This window comes from Hetaerina americana, unplaced genomic scaffold (genome assembly GCF_022747635.1).
Source record: "Hetaerina americana unplaced genomic scaffold, ioHetAmer1.1.p SCAF_4, whole genome shotgun sequence".
NCBI lineage: Eukaryota > Metazoa > Arthropoda > Insecta > Odonata > Calopterygidae > Hetaerina > Hetaerina americana.
In genome coordinates this window covers 98,310,321-98,322,893 of record NW_027286985.1, presented here as the reverse complement: position 1 = coordinate 98,322,893, position 12,573 = coordinate 98,310,321, and the positions used below count along the sequence as shown (strand labels likewise).

Sequence of the window (12,573 nt, the reverse complement as noted above, 5' to 3'; positions counted from 1 at the left end):
ATGTCTTTTTCCTATTTACTTTTACTATAATATTGTTTGCAACTTTCAATATCCCTTTTTTGGTATGTTCCCATGTTTCTTCTATTATACCCAGATCCCTTTCCTCGCTCATGATATTTTCAACAATCTGCCAATACTCCTTTCTTGTCATTCCGGTTAATGTTTCTACATTGAAACAATCATTGTTCAGAGAAATTGAGTGGGACAGTACTAATAAGTGAGAATCACCATTGTTTTGTTTGAAATAACTGAGTTAGTGCAGACATAATTTTTTGAGAAAGTTTGCATTGTAGTTCTTTTAGTTTAACATTGTGGAAATCCATTATCATTGAAGTAAAAAAAACACTGTCTCTTTCCACCAAATTTTGAAGTTAAATTATTGAGCAACACCGCAGTCAACACCCAAAACATTCATTGCCGGTTCCGATACGTGGACAGGCACGGGTAGACAGACAATTTTCTTAAGGCATCAAACTCTCAATCCACCAAAGTCCAATTCACCTCTGTGAAAAATAAGAAAACTCAACTTTTTACATATTACGATATCAAAGGTTAAAAAAGGTTTTGAATTTTCAATATTCCACAAAGATACCACCACAGATCGCATCATACCCTTCAACTCTCACCATCACTTTTCACAGAAAATGTCTGCTTTTCATTTTATGCTGAACCGGCTTCTCAGTATGCCATTCTCTAGAGACAATTACCACTGCGAACTAAATACAGGGTGTAGCAACATAACTTCTGTTTTTCAAATGCAAAATGCTTTCAAAAAAGGAAGTTTTGTTGCTGCACCCCGTATCATAAAATCAACTGCAACCAAAAGTGAAAATAGATTCAATGCTGGGAAAAAAGATGAAGAAAAAAGCAGTTTCACTCCTTTACCATTACACCGAAGTGAAGGATACATTTGAAAAGTGGTACACAATACCTTTCTATGGAGAAATATCCCCCTCCCTTGGACTACAACCTTGACGTGATTAAGGGCTTGTGTGTTCCGATGACCCCTAGAGCCTGATCCTGTCCAGGGTCTGTTCTATTGAAGTAGTTGTTTATGAGAATAGGGAAGTGAATGTACCTCCTCTGATGATTCTTCGAACTGCAGAAGCTTATCAGTTGGCGAGCAAATTGCATAATGAATCTGTTGATTTGTCCTTGTGTCCCTTTGTCCTGTGGCATGAATGGAGTATTGTTAGTTGACTTATGGGTTATTTAAGTCATTAGTTGGATTGCAAAATGTCTATCCTACATTTTCTTAATTCAATGAAAATTATTAAATATCTTTGAAATGCTGAACTCAAGTGAAAACAAATAATTTGATTAACGAACTATTCAATAGAAAATTGAATAAGTAGACTCTGTTTTTAACCCATCAAATCTCCTTCCTGTGTACTTTCAGTTTTTGAGAAACACTATTTGGACAGAAGTTTTGACCGGACAGGGCAGTTGTCTGTGGTCATCACGCCTGGAGTGGGCGTGTTTGAAGTTGACAGGGAGCTCACAAATGTCACCAAGCAGCGCATAATTGACAACGGTGTTGGCAGTGATTTGGTTTGTGTTGGAGAGCAGCCCCTCCATGCTGTGCCATTATTCAAGGTGAGCGTTCCTTTGGTGGTAATCAGAACATGCGTTCTACTTCATTATAATTGACATGGGTGTGGATGCCTCACATAATTGGAAAGTGAAACAGTTATCATCTGGCTGCTATGGGATGGAGGTGAACCAGAATATCTAGGGAGCCAGTTAATGTTGGATAAAATTTATACATTCTAAATGTATCAACCAATATGAGGTTGTATAACATAAAAATATAAATATAGCTCAAATTTCTACCTCTTAACTTATGAATGAATACATTTATTTTTCTCCTTATTAAATATTTTTTGTTGCAGTTCCATAATAAGGACAGCTTCATGTGTGCTGTGGATGACTACAGTATGCCACATTGGATCAACTTAAGGTTTGAATCTTTAATCTTTGTTTGGATCTTTTGATATTTTGGTGAAATTTGAAATTGCTTTAACTAAATTAAAATATTGATTGAATTACTCCTGATAATTTGCCTTCATTCTTACAGTTTTTACTCAAGCAACAAAAAAGTTGGATACTCAAATTTCATTCCAAGGATAAAACTCCCACCCAAGAGTCCAAAAATGGCAAAAGTGAATGATGATGTGGCTAATAAAAACAAGTTGAGTGGCGGTGACACTGATGGAGATGGCCTCTACAGCAATATCTGTGATTTTGATGCATATGATGCCCAGGTGTTTCAGATTCCTACTGCTCCCAGTTCCAGGTATTGCCTCTAAATAATAGTATATAATTATTCATTCCAAAGTGGTCAAGAAGTGTAGCGGTCCTCAGAACATGATTAAAAAATACTCATCACATTATTATAATCATCAGTATTCTACTGTTTAAGTTTGATTTTCAATGGACAATGACTGAACAACAATAATTATCTTTGGCTCTCCTAATAAAACACAAGCTCACCCCTACACTGCTACAGACTCTTTCAATTCCTCATCCTTCCTTCCTCTCTTCATTTCATTCATCATGCCTATCCTTGCCCTGCCCCTTCCTCATTTGCCTGCAATGATGTTCCCCTCTATCGCAGTCTTCTACATCCGTTGCCTATGCTCTGTATTCATCTTTCCTCTCTCCTTTGGTGTCAACAATCTCATTTCCTTCCACCATGACTAGCACATACTCGTTTTTTTCCTTTCTGCCCACTTCTCTGTCTCCATCCTTCTCTCCACCCATGTTTCAAAAGCCTCCAATCTACACCTATTATCCTGCTTCAAGGACCATATTTCCGCACCGTACATAACTACGCCCCAAATCAAAGTTTTAACGACCTTTTCATAACATCCTTACTCAATGTCCCTGTGGATAATTTCCTACTCCAAGTGAAAACATTTTTGCTCAGTGTAATTCTTCTTCTTATGTCTGTACAACTTTGATCATCTTTGTCTATAACTCTCCAAAGATGACTAACTGATCCACTTGCTCTAGTTTTTGCCCTGCTATTTTAATCTTTAACTTAGCCATCCTCTTTCCTAGGTACATTTTAACCTTTGTTTTGATTACGTTAATTCTAATGCTGTACCTATTGCACTGATATTCTAGTAGACTCAACAATGACTGCATTCCCTTGTCTGAATGCTAAACAAAATCTGATTTTATGAAATCCACTCTGACTCCTTTATTATAAAATTATCTCCAGTTCTTGCCCTGCGTCTTCAACCATTTCTTCAACAGATACAGCTCTGGTGATAATGGGCACTGTCCTCAGACTCCTGTGTTTAACACAGCCCATTCCAACTCTCTATCAGCCACATGAACCTGAACAGTCTGAGGCATGCACAGGTTTTGGATAAGTCACCCATCCCTCCAGTCTCTTACTCTTATTTTCTGTAATGCTTTCATTAATTCTATCCAATTTATTCTCTCGAATGCCTGCTCAAAATCTACAAAACAAACAAATACATTCTGTTTCTGAATAATGTTTCTCTCTATCACCTCATCACTGCTATGACATTATGGTTGCCTCGGGCCTTCCTGAAATGGAAGTAATCTTCCTCTAAGTAATCATTTGCCCTCTTCTCCATCATCTTGTTGATGATCCTATGCAACACATTAGCTGTGTGAGAATTCAGGGTAGTTGTTCCATATCCTAACATATGAATGCCTTTCCCTTTTTTGGGATAGGAACAAATACTGATCTCACAAAATCTTTGTGGTGAATACTTCCCCTGTAAATTCTATGCATTACTCTTAAATTTTTCCTACCCTATTTTGAGACACTGAGGTAGTTCAGTGGGGGTTTATCTATCCTCCCAGCCTTATTTGAATTCAGTTCCCTTAATGAACTTTCTCTCTCTTCATCAAGTATACCTGGACCTAAGTGCCCCCATGAACTTTATATTTCCATTTAGTGTAAATTAACGGGCCTAACGTCTTTTCCAAATAGATAAGTTCTTTCCATTTCTGTTGAAACATTTCTGGTTCAGTTGATAAATTCTTGATGTATATTTCATAGAATGCACTGATTTCCCATTCTTTCTTCCTGATAATTCTTTCACTATTGTGTTCAGTGCATAAATTTTACCCCTCCTTCATAAACTTTCAATGTATGTGCACCATCTTCTAAATGCTTCTTTCTCCCTATTATTTTTCTACCTCACTTTTTCATTCAACTCTTTATGCTTGTTGCTACCTAACTTTGTGTTTGTATTCTTCAATATCCTTTTCTTAACTACCTTTATAATCATTTAATGTCTAATACATGTTTTTTTTGTCCTTTTTCTATTTACTTGTTTTATAGTTTCGTTTTCACCTTTTAATCCTATTTTAAAAATATTCCCACATTTTTTCTACTATTACCATCTCCCTGCCCTTGATGATAAATGTTTTCCACTGCCTCGTGGTACTCCTTTCTTCTCATCTCCATGAATGCATTCTGGATTCCATTTTCTCATCTATCTTCCATGTTTTATCCCCTTGAATTTGACATTTATTTGTGATAAATTATGATCTTAAATGGCATCCAATCCCGGGTAACAGTATGAATAATCCTTGCTGTTCCTAAATCTGTGCCTAATCATAATATTGTCTAACTGATTGATATCTTAGTGAAAAAGGATTTTGTGTGAATACAGCTTCAGAAGTTTTATCTCTCCTGTTGTGGTCCATTGTGGTCCTGTGGGCTAAGTCCTGTAGTTGCATGTGCTCATTTTCATTATTCTCTCCATCATATTTTCTTGGGATAAATAATTGAGGTGGTGGCCTGATGCCTCCTTACGAGTGTTTTCTATGTGACACCATTGCGGAAATGACCACCCGACTGGGATCGGATGCCTTTTGCAGCTGCCAGTAACATACCATGCAAGGGCTGCCTCATATATGGCTCATATACTTCAACTTGTCTGGCTGGGTGCTATGGAAAAAACCATTTCAATGCTAAGCAAAAATAAATGAAGACTTAGTTTTTATCATTATTGTGTTATTCAGAATTTTTTTTGGCATTATAGGTGCCGCAATGAACAAGTGATTTCCTCACAATGAGGCAATTTCAGATCATGAAAACCATTTTCCTTGATCGGCATTCGAAACCAGATCCCTTGGTGTCTGGCCAAGTGCTTTAGCCAGTTAAGTTATGGAAGGGTCCTTTTGCACTCAGAAATTTTGTAGTGATTGCCTGTTACAAAACAGTGTACAAGATTTTAGCGGACATATTTTTGTATGAAAACATAATACAAGGGGATCGAGATGGTGCAGTAACTATCATACTGGTTTCCCACCTAGAGGGCCCATGTTCGAATCCTGGCGTCGTCGAATATTTTTCATTGGTATCTCAATCCCCATTTGAGGTGCTTTGTGGAGGGCACTTTGAGTGAGTGCACTGTTCGTCGGATGGGACGTTAAGCTGTAGATCCCTTGGTGCCATTCGTTAAGAGTAGGCTAATGTCAGTGCCAGGTTTCTCTCCACCCTTCCTTCCCCATCCATCCCTAATGGCACAAATGACCTTAGTTGTCGGCCACCTCCCTTAAATATTACTATTACATAATGCAATGCCATTTGAGCAATTGCAGTGGAAACAAATGAGGAAAAAAATCTATACGTTTGTGCTAAAATAATTAATTGCCCTTGGTATTTCTTGCACACATAGCGTAAGTTAAGTTGACAAATGGTGGAAATGATAAGGGTTAGAATGCTTCTCTATGTAAATAAGATATAGAGATCCATTCTTCGGAATACAGAATATACTTGGGCACATTTGAATGGGAAGAAGGGGAGGTTCCCTCCTCTAGGAGCCTTGTGTCATGAAAGTTAAGAGGGGTGAGATTAGGGCAAGTGGGAATTTTCGATATGAGGTATGTATTATAGATGGTGATAGTTATTGATTTTCCTAATCTCCTCTTTGCTTTCAAAGATTCTCCCAGAGTCCACAGCGGCTGTCAAGTCGTCGAAGCCATGGTGGGTCAGATACCCTTCTCTCCTCGGGGCAGAAGACAATCAGGAGGAAGCTCTCAGATCCAGACCTCCGCCAGTTGGAACTAATTGACTCGCCAAATTCAAATGCTCTGCGTTCCTCTCCAAGTTCCCCGGGTGACATGGCTCGCAGGGCTTTGGGAAATGTCTCACCTACCTCACCACCAAATGGTGAGCTGTTGGGGGTCAAAGCTGGTTGGGCACTGCAAAGTCACCTGGTCATCTGTTGGTCCAGGTGCATCCGCAGTTGGAAGGGGAAACTTAGGAAGGAAGGGATTCTTAGAGACATTTATGACAGTTTAAAGTTCTTGATGGGGTTTTCAGTAAAGTTTATTTAAATATAATATTGTAAATTATATTGCATTGGAAACATGAGTGAAAAACTATTTAGTGACCATGCCCATGTTAGCAAAGAGCAATAAAAAAGTACAGGCAAATAATTGTTAAAATATGCATGTTTTCTGATAAAGGTTTAGGTTTTAGTAGGCTACTAATTAATTTTTTGATATTTTCCTCTAATATTTATATTCTTAGCACCTTATTTTGTTCATATGTGTCATCAAAACACTCATTCTGAAAGGTTTTCCTAGGGTAAATCGTCTTGCTTAAATTTCTTTCAGGTCGCATAAAGCGTGGTTATTCGCATGGAGATGAGGATAACTCCCCACCAACATTGTCAGCATCTGGTCAGCGGATGGCAGAGGGGACTCGTGCCTCTGCAGTAATCCACTCGGAGAGGACAAGCGTGGGGAACCTGCCGCCCCTCATGCGACCAGGGCGTGCCCTCATCAATCCCTTTGATCCCTCCCACGTCACCATCAAACTCACCTCGAACCGCAGGAGGTGGACACACATCTTCCCAAAAGGTTAGCCTCCTCATTCTGCATCTTTGATTTTGAACAAGCTCCTCATCGTTTTAATATATGTTGATATGAGAAACTGATGTTTTCTGACCATAACTTTGTTCTGGTCATTGTGATAACCCAAGATTACTGCTCATTGCTCATCATTACCATCTCCTAGTCAGGAATCTGTTTCCTCTATTTACTCTTTCTCGGCGATTCTTTTGTCAGTGCTGTCCTCTGACCATGTTCGGAAGTCACCTGCTTGGCAGGCAAAACTACTAGTTAAATTATTGACGGGCACTTTATTTTCCCTACCTTCTATGTTTTTACTTTTTTATGTGATTGATGGGTCACCGCTCAGGAGTAATCCCCAAAAAACCCTGAGTGTGTATGTATTTGGGACTTATGAAAATTGTTGTGTATCACACTCCTTGGTGTGGGCATAGTTGTGTTTCACTTTTATTTGTGTAGCATTTGCTATGATTCAAATCCTCATCTCTTTGATACCACTAGAGTTTGCTTTGCTATTAATTTCCAGAGACTAGGAATGTGGAACTCACACATTCCTAACTACTTAGGGTGCACAAATGTTCTTAGGAAACTTGTTATAAAGTAATCACTTGTCATTTTCCATAGTTTTCTCATCTTCGAATGACTCTAAATTTCATGCTGCCCTCTTTTACAAATTTAATAACTGGAGCAATACCATTTGCCGGCCCTGGTGGCGGCGGGGTAACGTCCTCGTTTGCCATTCCAAGGGTCGCGGGTTCGATTCCCGTCTGGGTGAGTTTCCCTCCATCTAGGGCTTGGGTGTTTGTAAATGTGACATTGTTATCGTTGTTAATAGTTCGATGTAAAGGCCTAAATGTGCTGTTTTCGGACTTATACTGAATAAATAATAAATAAATAAAATAAATAAAAATTAATTGATTTTTGCCATTCTTTTCTTGTCTTTGCTGTAAAAAATACCATTCGTTAGTTTATAGCTAATTGCTATTTATATTCAAAAGGAATTTAGCTAAGCACTATGGAATTTTCTTAGCAAATAAATTTTGAAAGAGAAAATATTTACAAGGCTCAGTGTTCCAGGATTGAACTGTTTTTATGCAAAGGAAGAATTAGAAGGGATATTCAGGAAGTAGCTTACATTTTAGAGGACAGAGCAAAGGGCGGGTGGGGCTGTTGCTGCCATTTTGGTCTCAGAGTGTGTCCTAACTCTGTAAACCTCCACCTGTGGTGGTGTTTGCTTTGTGTTGTGCCCTGTTTGTTCGCTGCATATTTTTAAAATGTGCACTGTGATGAACTGGTGATGGGAATCAATGGAAAGATTCATGTAAACCATCGCTTCACAGTTTTGGAGCACCAAAATTCTTGTCAGAAGACCAAACAAAAAGAGTGCCTGGCAGCATCATGAACATTTCCTGAGGCCTACCACCAAGATAGGGACTCGCTTCTTGTTTGTGTCATAATAGGGGGTATAAGACTTGAGAAAATGCATGAATTTTAATTATTGGGTTAAATGCTGTGAACAAAGAAAGCCTATGGAGTGGGGATGTACTGGTTTTCCTGGAAAGCCAAGGAGAAATGTATGTGCGTGCTGTCAGCCAGAAAGATCATGGTAACTGTTATTTTGGACAGGGAGGGTGTGCTCCTTGTGAATTATCTTGAAAATGATTCAACAATGACTCCAGGGAGATATGGAGAAATGTTAAAAAAGTTAAGAACAGCGATTCAAAACAAGTCTCTGGAAATGTTGAATTTGCCTTTTTCGTGACAATGCCCCCTTGCACATGGCCAATCGCACACCTGAGTTGTTGGACAGTTTTCGATGGCAAGTGTTCGATCATCAGTTGGCAAATTTCTGCGAACAACTACCACTCGTTTCCGTGCATGAAAACCTGGCTCACAACTCAGTGCTTCAACCAGTATATGGAATTGCAAGCAGGAGTGATTGAAGTCTCGGGTGGCGATATTTTATGATGGTGGAAATAATTCATAACTTTTCAAAGCTGCATTGAAGTTTTCCAGTTGATTTTGAGCTTTCTTCTATGAATGTCGACTTCATTCACTTAACTTACTGTTTAACTAGCTCTTGAACATAAATTTATATTCACTTTGCACATACTATAATGAAGCACCCTTTACAACCAGCCATTTCATGGTAATATATAGTCAAAAGTATGATTTTCGTCGAGTTCAATTTCAGAAATTTCAGAATCAAGAAAATTTCGTTAGTATTTCTGGTTTCTATTTTGACAACCTTAAATTTTTCTTGGAGAAGTTGATAATTAAAGTGAGACTTTTTTACTGTTCACTTTTGGAAAACATACTGCATACTGGTATGCCATTGGAGTGCTGAGAGAAAATATTGAAGTTGATTTAAAATTTACCTTGCACTGAATGCATTTGCATTGAATCTTAATTGCAGGGTATGATGAAATTCTAATTTTGCACTGTACATTTTGCAGGATAACCATCCTTACAAATAAATATGAGGGCTCCTTGAGTTATCACTTTTTAGAGAAGGGTTCTACCTCCAGGAATATAATTTTCAGTCCCACTGTGTTGCATATCATGTGAATGGCTAAAACATTTATTCTTCAAGATGACTTTTCCATCCCTACTGAAATCATTATCTGCAATACTTGCACATTCTTGTGTGTTTCTATATGGAGGGAATCCAACTCTGGAAAACGAGCAATAATACTAAGTTCCCATAGTGGTGTTTTGAAGAAGTTATTCTAAGCCTCTGCAGTTGTAGTGCTTTCATGAAATGCTATATAATCCGGTTAGTTTTGGATCTGTGACCCTTGAAAGATTGAGGTACCTCTTAACCTAATGATGCTTAATCAATAATCCATTTAATTTTCTACAATTTCCTAATTTGCCTCTGTTTGATGATAGCTACCTACTTGCAGTTCTTTGGTCTTCAAAGATGGAGCTACCCCATGTGATCTGCCAGATCATGGAATGCACTGAATATATACATCTCAAGTCTTCTCTTGCAAGGGTGACCCTTTCAGAATCTACCAATTGAATTTTTTTATAAATACAGAAAAAGCAGAATAAACACAGAGCAGAATTCGCCCTTATTCTGTAATGTTTTTGTAAATATTGTTTTACTTATTTGGCCTCTCCTTGTGTTTCCCTAATTATCCATAAAAAAAGGATCTTTGAAACAATTTCGGAGTGTAAAAAATCATTCGCCTTGACCGGCGGGTTTCAACAATCTGAAATTGTTGCACTGTAATGCACCTACAGTGGATGGCGCTTTTAAAAATTACTGTCATGACATCTCCTGCAGTTTCTTGGAAATGCATCATAATTTGCCATAGAGGTGGCAATATAGTGTGATTACATTTTCATTTGTAAATTATGGTTATCTTGATGCACTTATAAAAAGATTAGAAGATTTTGTTACACATCTCTGTCAGTGGCAATTAGTGGATGTTTTGTTTTAGGTCCAACAGGAGTGCTCATCCAGCAACACCACTACCAAGCCGTCCCAGCCGGCCATGGACCTGACCCAGAGTCCCCCGAGCCATGGGAAAGTGGTGGTGGTGAGGAGGGTCACTTCTTTGCCGAGGGTGGACCACCAACGCCACTGCCTGTGTCCACCACCAAAACTTCTCCTCCGGCGCGGAACAACTCTTTTGCCAACTTCATTGAGCGTAAGTGGAAGCAACCAAACAACATTTAACCTTCACTGCATGAGGCTATCAATCTTAACTCCTACAGTGGAAACTCTACTTTTAAAAAATAATTATCCAGTGTAACGCTGCTTGTATATTGAAAGTGATTCAGAGGTCAAAATTGTAATTGGAAGAAATCATAATTAAGAATTGTGGAAAGGTTTCCAATTGAGGCAATCAATATCTTGGAATGGACAGATATTACCTATGTTGACGATACATGTCTTTTTGCATGTTCATAAATGCAAATCTGTTTTGCAGAATCATTATAAAATTATTTGATACTGTTTTTAGGAACATTAATAGTTGCAATTTAATTTTCAAAATCTGCATAAACCATTTCAGTGAGTTGATGAATTTATTGGAAACAGCAATTTGGTAGTGTCCATGCTAATTAAGGTCAACTCTCAACAAAATTAAATTTAATATATTACCAATTGAATATAATATCCTGTGATAAGAATGAAGATTTTCACTATTGAACATTCATTTTTGTGTGGGTACTGCATTTAAAACTCAAGTTCTTTGATATTTTGGAATGTGAAAAAAATGATATACTCCGAAGATTCTAGTTCATTTTCTTTGATGTAGAAAGGAAATCATCTCTGGAAATGGACCCAGACCACTTTCTTTGGGGTTTTGAATTTTTGGGTGGGTTTCAGCATCCCTAGCAATGTGACATTTTTAGCTCTGCACCAAATCTGGGGGTTGTTCATAATTATTGAGGTGTTGATTGGTCTGTCAGAGTTTGTGGTTAGATAAGTAATCATAATTTTTCACTGATGACTCAAATTGGCTCAAATTAATAAATTCGTACCTCAGTAAACCCTTGCTAATCCAGACCCAGCTAACCTGGACCGGTGCATAATCAAGACAGAGTCCGACTGTGCTTTGCTTATTAAGGGTTGTGGGAAATAGCACTGCTAAACGCAGTGTTGTGGGATAATAAAATGATAACAGTTTGATGTAATATTTTATCTTTTAGCTTTTTGCTTCGTGTTCCAGCGACGTTTTATTAAAGTGGAGTATCATTTGGATATGTTATAATGGTGTAGTGCATTTCTAATTTTTTTCAAATTCCATCTGCATCACCATGCTTATCTCTAGAAGAAATTGACTGATTCTTAGTTCATCAGCTAAATAATGAGAATGGGATGGATGACAAGTACCTATTGTAGATAGTATATGGAATGTTAGCATAGTAGTAGTGTATGGATTTGGAATATAGTCAATGGTTTGTGTCTATTCTGGAATAACCCAAGTAATAAAATTAATTTTTCCATTCAGCTCACTTAAGGTATTTTTCATTTGGTAGCTGATTAGGTAAACTTTTTTTTAGAGTTCATTTTCACAATTACTTTGAACTTTCATGTGAGTGAGTAAGGGGCCACAATAGTTGAGGGAGGATTACCAGAGAGTGGAGTCATTTAAACAAGTAAGAAAGGGCTACTTTATATTAATGTTTTCCTTCTATATAACTACACGTCTTACCTATTTCAGAATGGGCATTTCTCTCCTTATAAATAGGTCAGTAATGATAGATGACACAATAGAAAAATGGCCGGTAAATACCTCTTACATTACATGATCATGTGGTCTTATATCCAGACAAGTCTATTTTAGATAGCCTCACATTTGCGTTAGTGCCTGATTCACGTAACCAGCATTATCTTTGAACCTTCCTTGTTCAATGACATCAAAAGAATTTGGAAGAAACAAAACTTATTTTTGGGTGTGAGATGTCGGGTTTCAGAAGTGCCATAAATAAATAATATTTTTTCTGAAGTCAGTTAAGAGGGAATTTGTCCCATGTTCCTGTTCTACATTTGACAAAGTTCTTTCTGGGTCACTGTGCAAAATTCCTTCCTTCATTCTACTTAAATGGTTAGTAATGGAATAAATAGCACCATGTTTCCACATTTATAATTGAAAAAAAACAATACCATGCTGTGATTAAAGTAAGTACAAGGAGGCCTTGAAACTCTGGAAACTGAGGAAAAACAAAGAATGAAAAGAGCTCAAAAAATCCTGGGGAACACCT

General features: G+C 37.7%; 1 protein-coding gene across 7 annotated transcripts in view; it reads left to right on the top strand.

Annotated features, from left to right (window-relative positions):
* Positions 1-12,573, top strand: part of Iml1 (GATOR complex protein Iml1) — a 104,924-nt gene that overhangs the window by 7,672 nt on the left and 84,679 nt on the right. For all 7 annotated transcript variants that reach the window (XM_071589686.1, XM_071589685.1, XM_071589688.1 and 4 more), the window contains 6 exons: positions 1,400-1,596; positions 1,893-1,960; positions 2,078-2,296; positions 5,937-6,166; positions 6,616-6,861; positions 10,302-10,511. In XM_071589686.1, the coding sequence (XP_071445787.1) occupies positions 1,400-1,596; positions 1,893-1,960; positions 2,078-2,296; positions 5,937-6,166; positions 6,616-6,861; positions 10,302-10,511 (1,170 nt within the window). The remainder of the gene's footprint in view (positions 1-1,399; positions 1,597-1,892; positions 1,961-2,077; positions 2,297-5,936; positions 6,167-6,615; positions 6,862-10,301; positions 10,512-12,573) is intronic.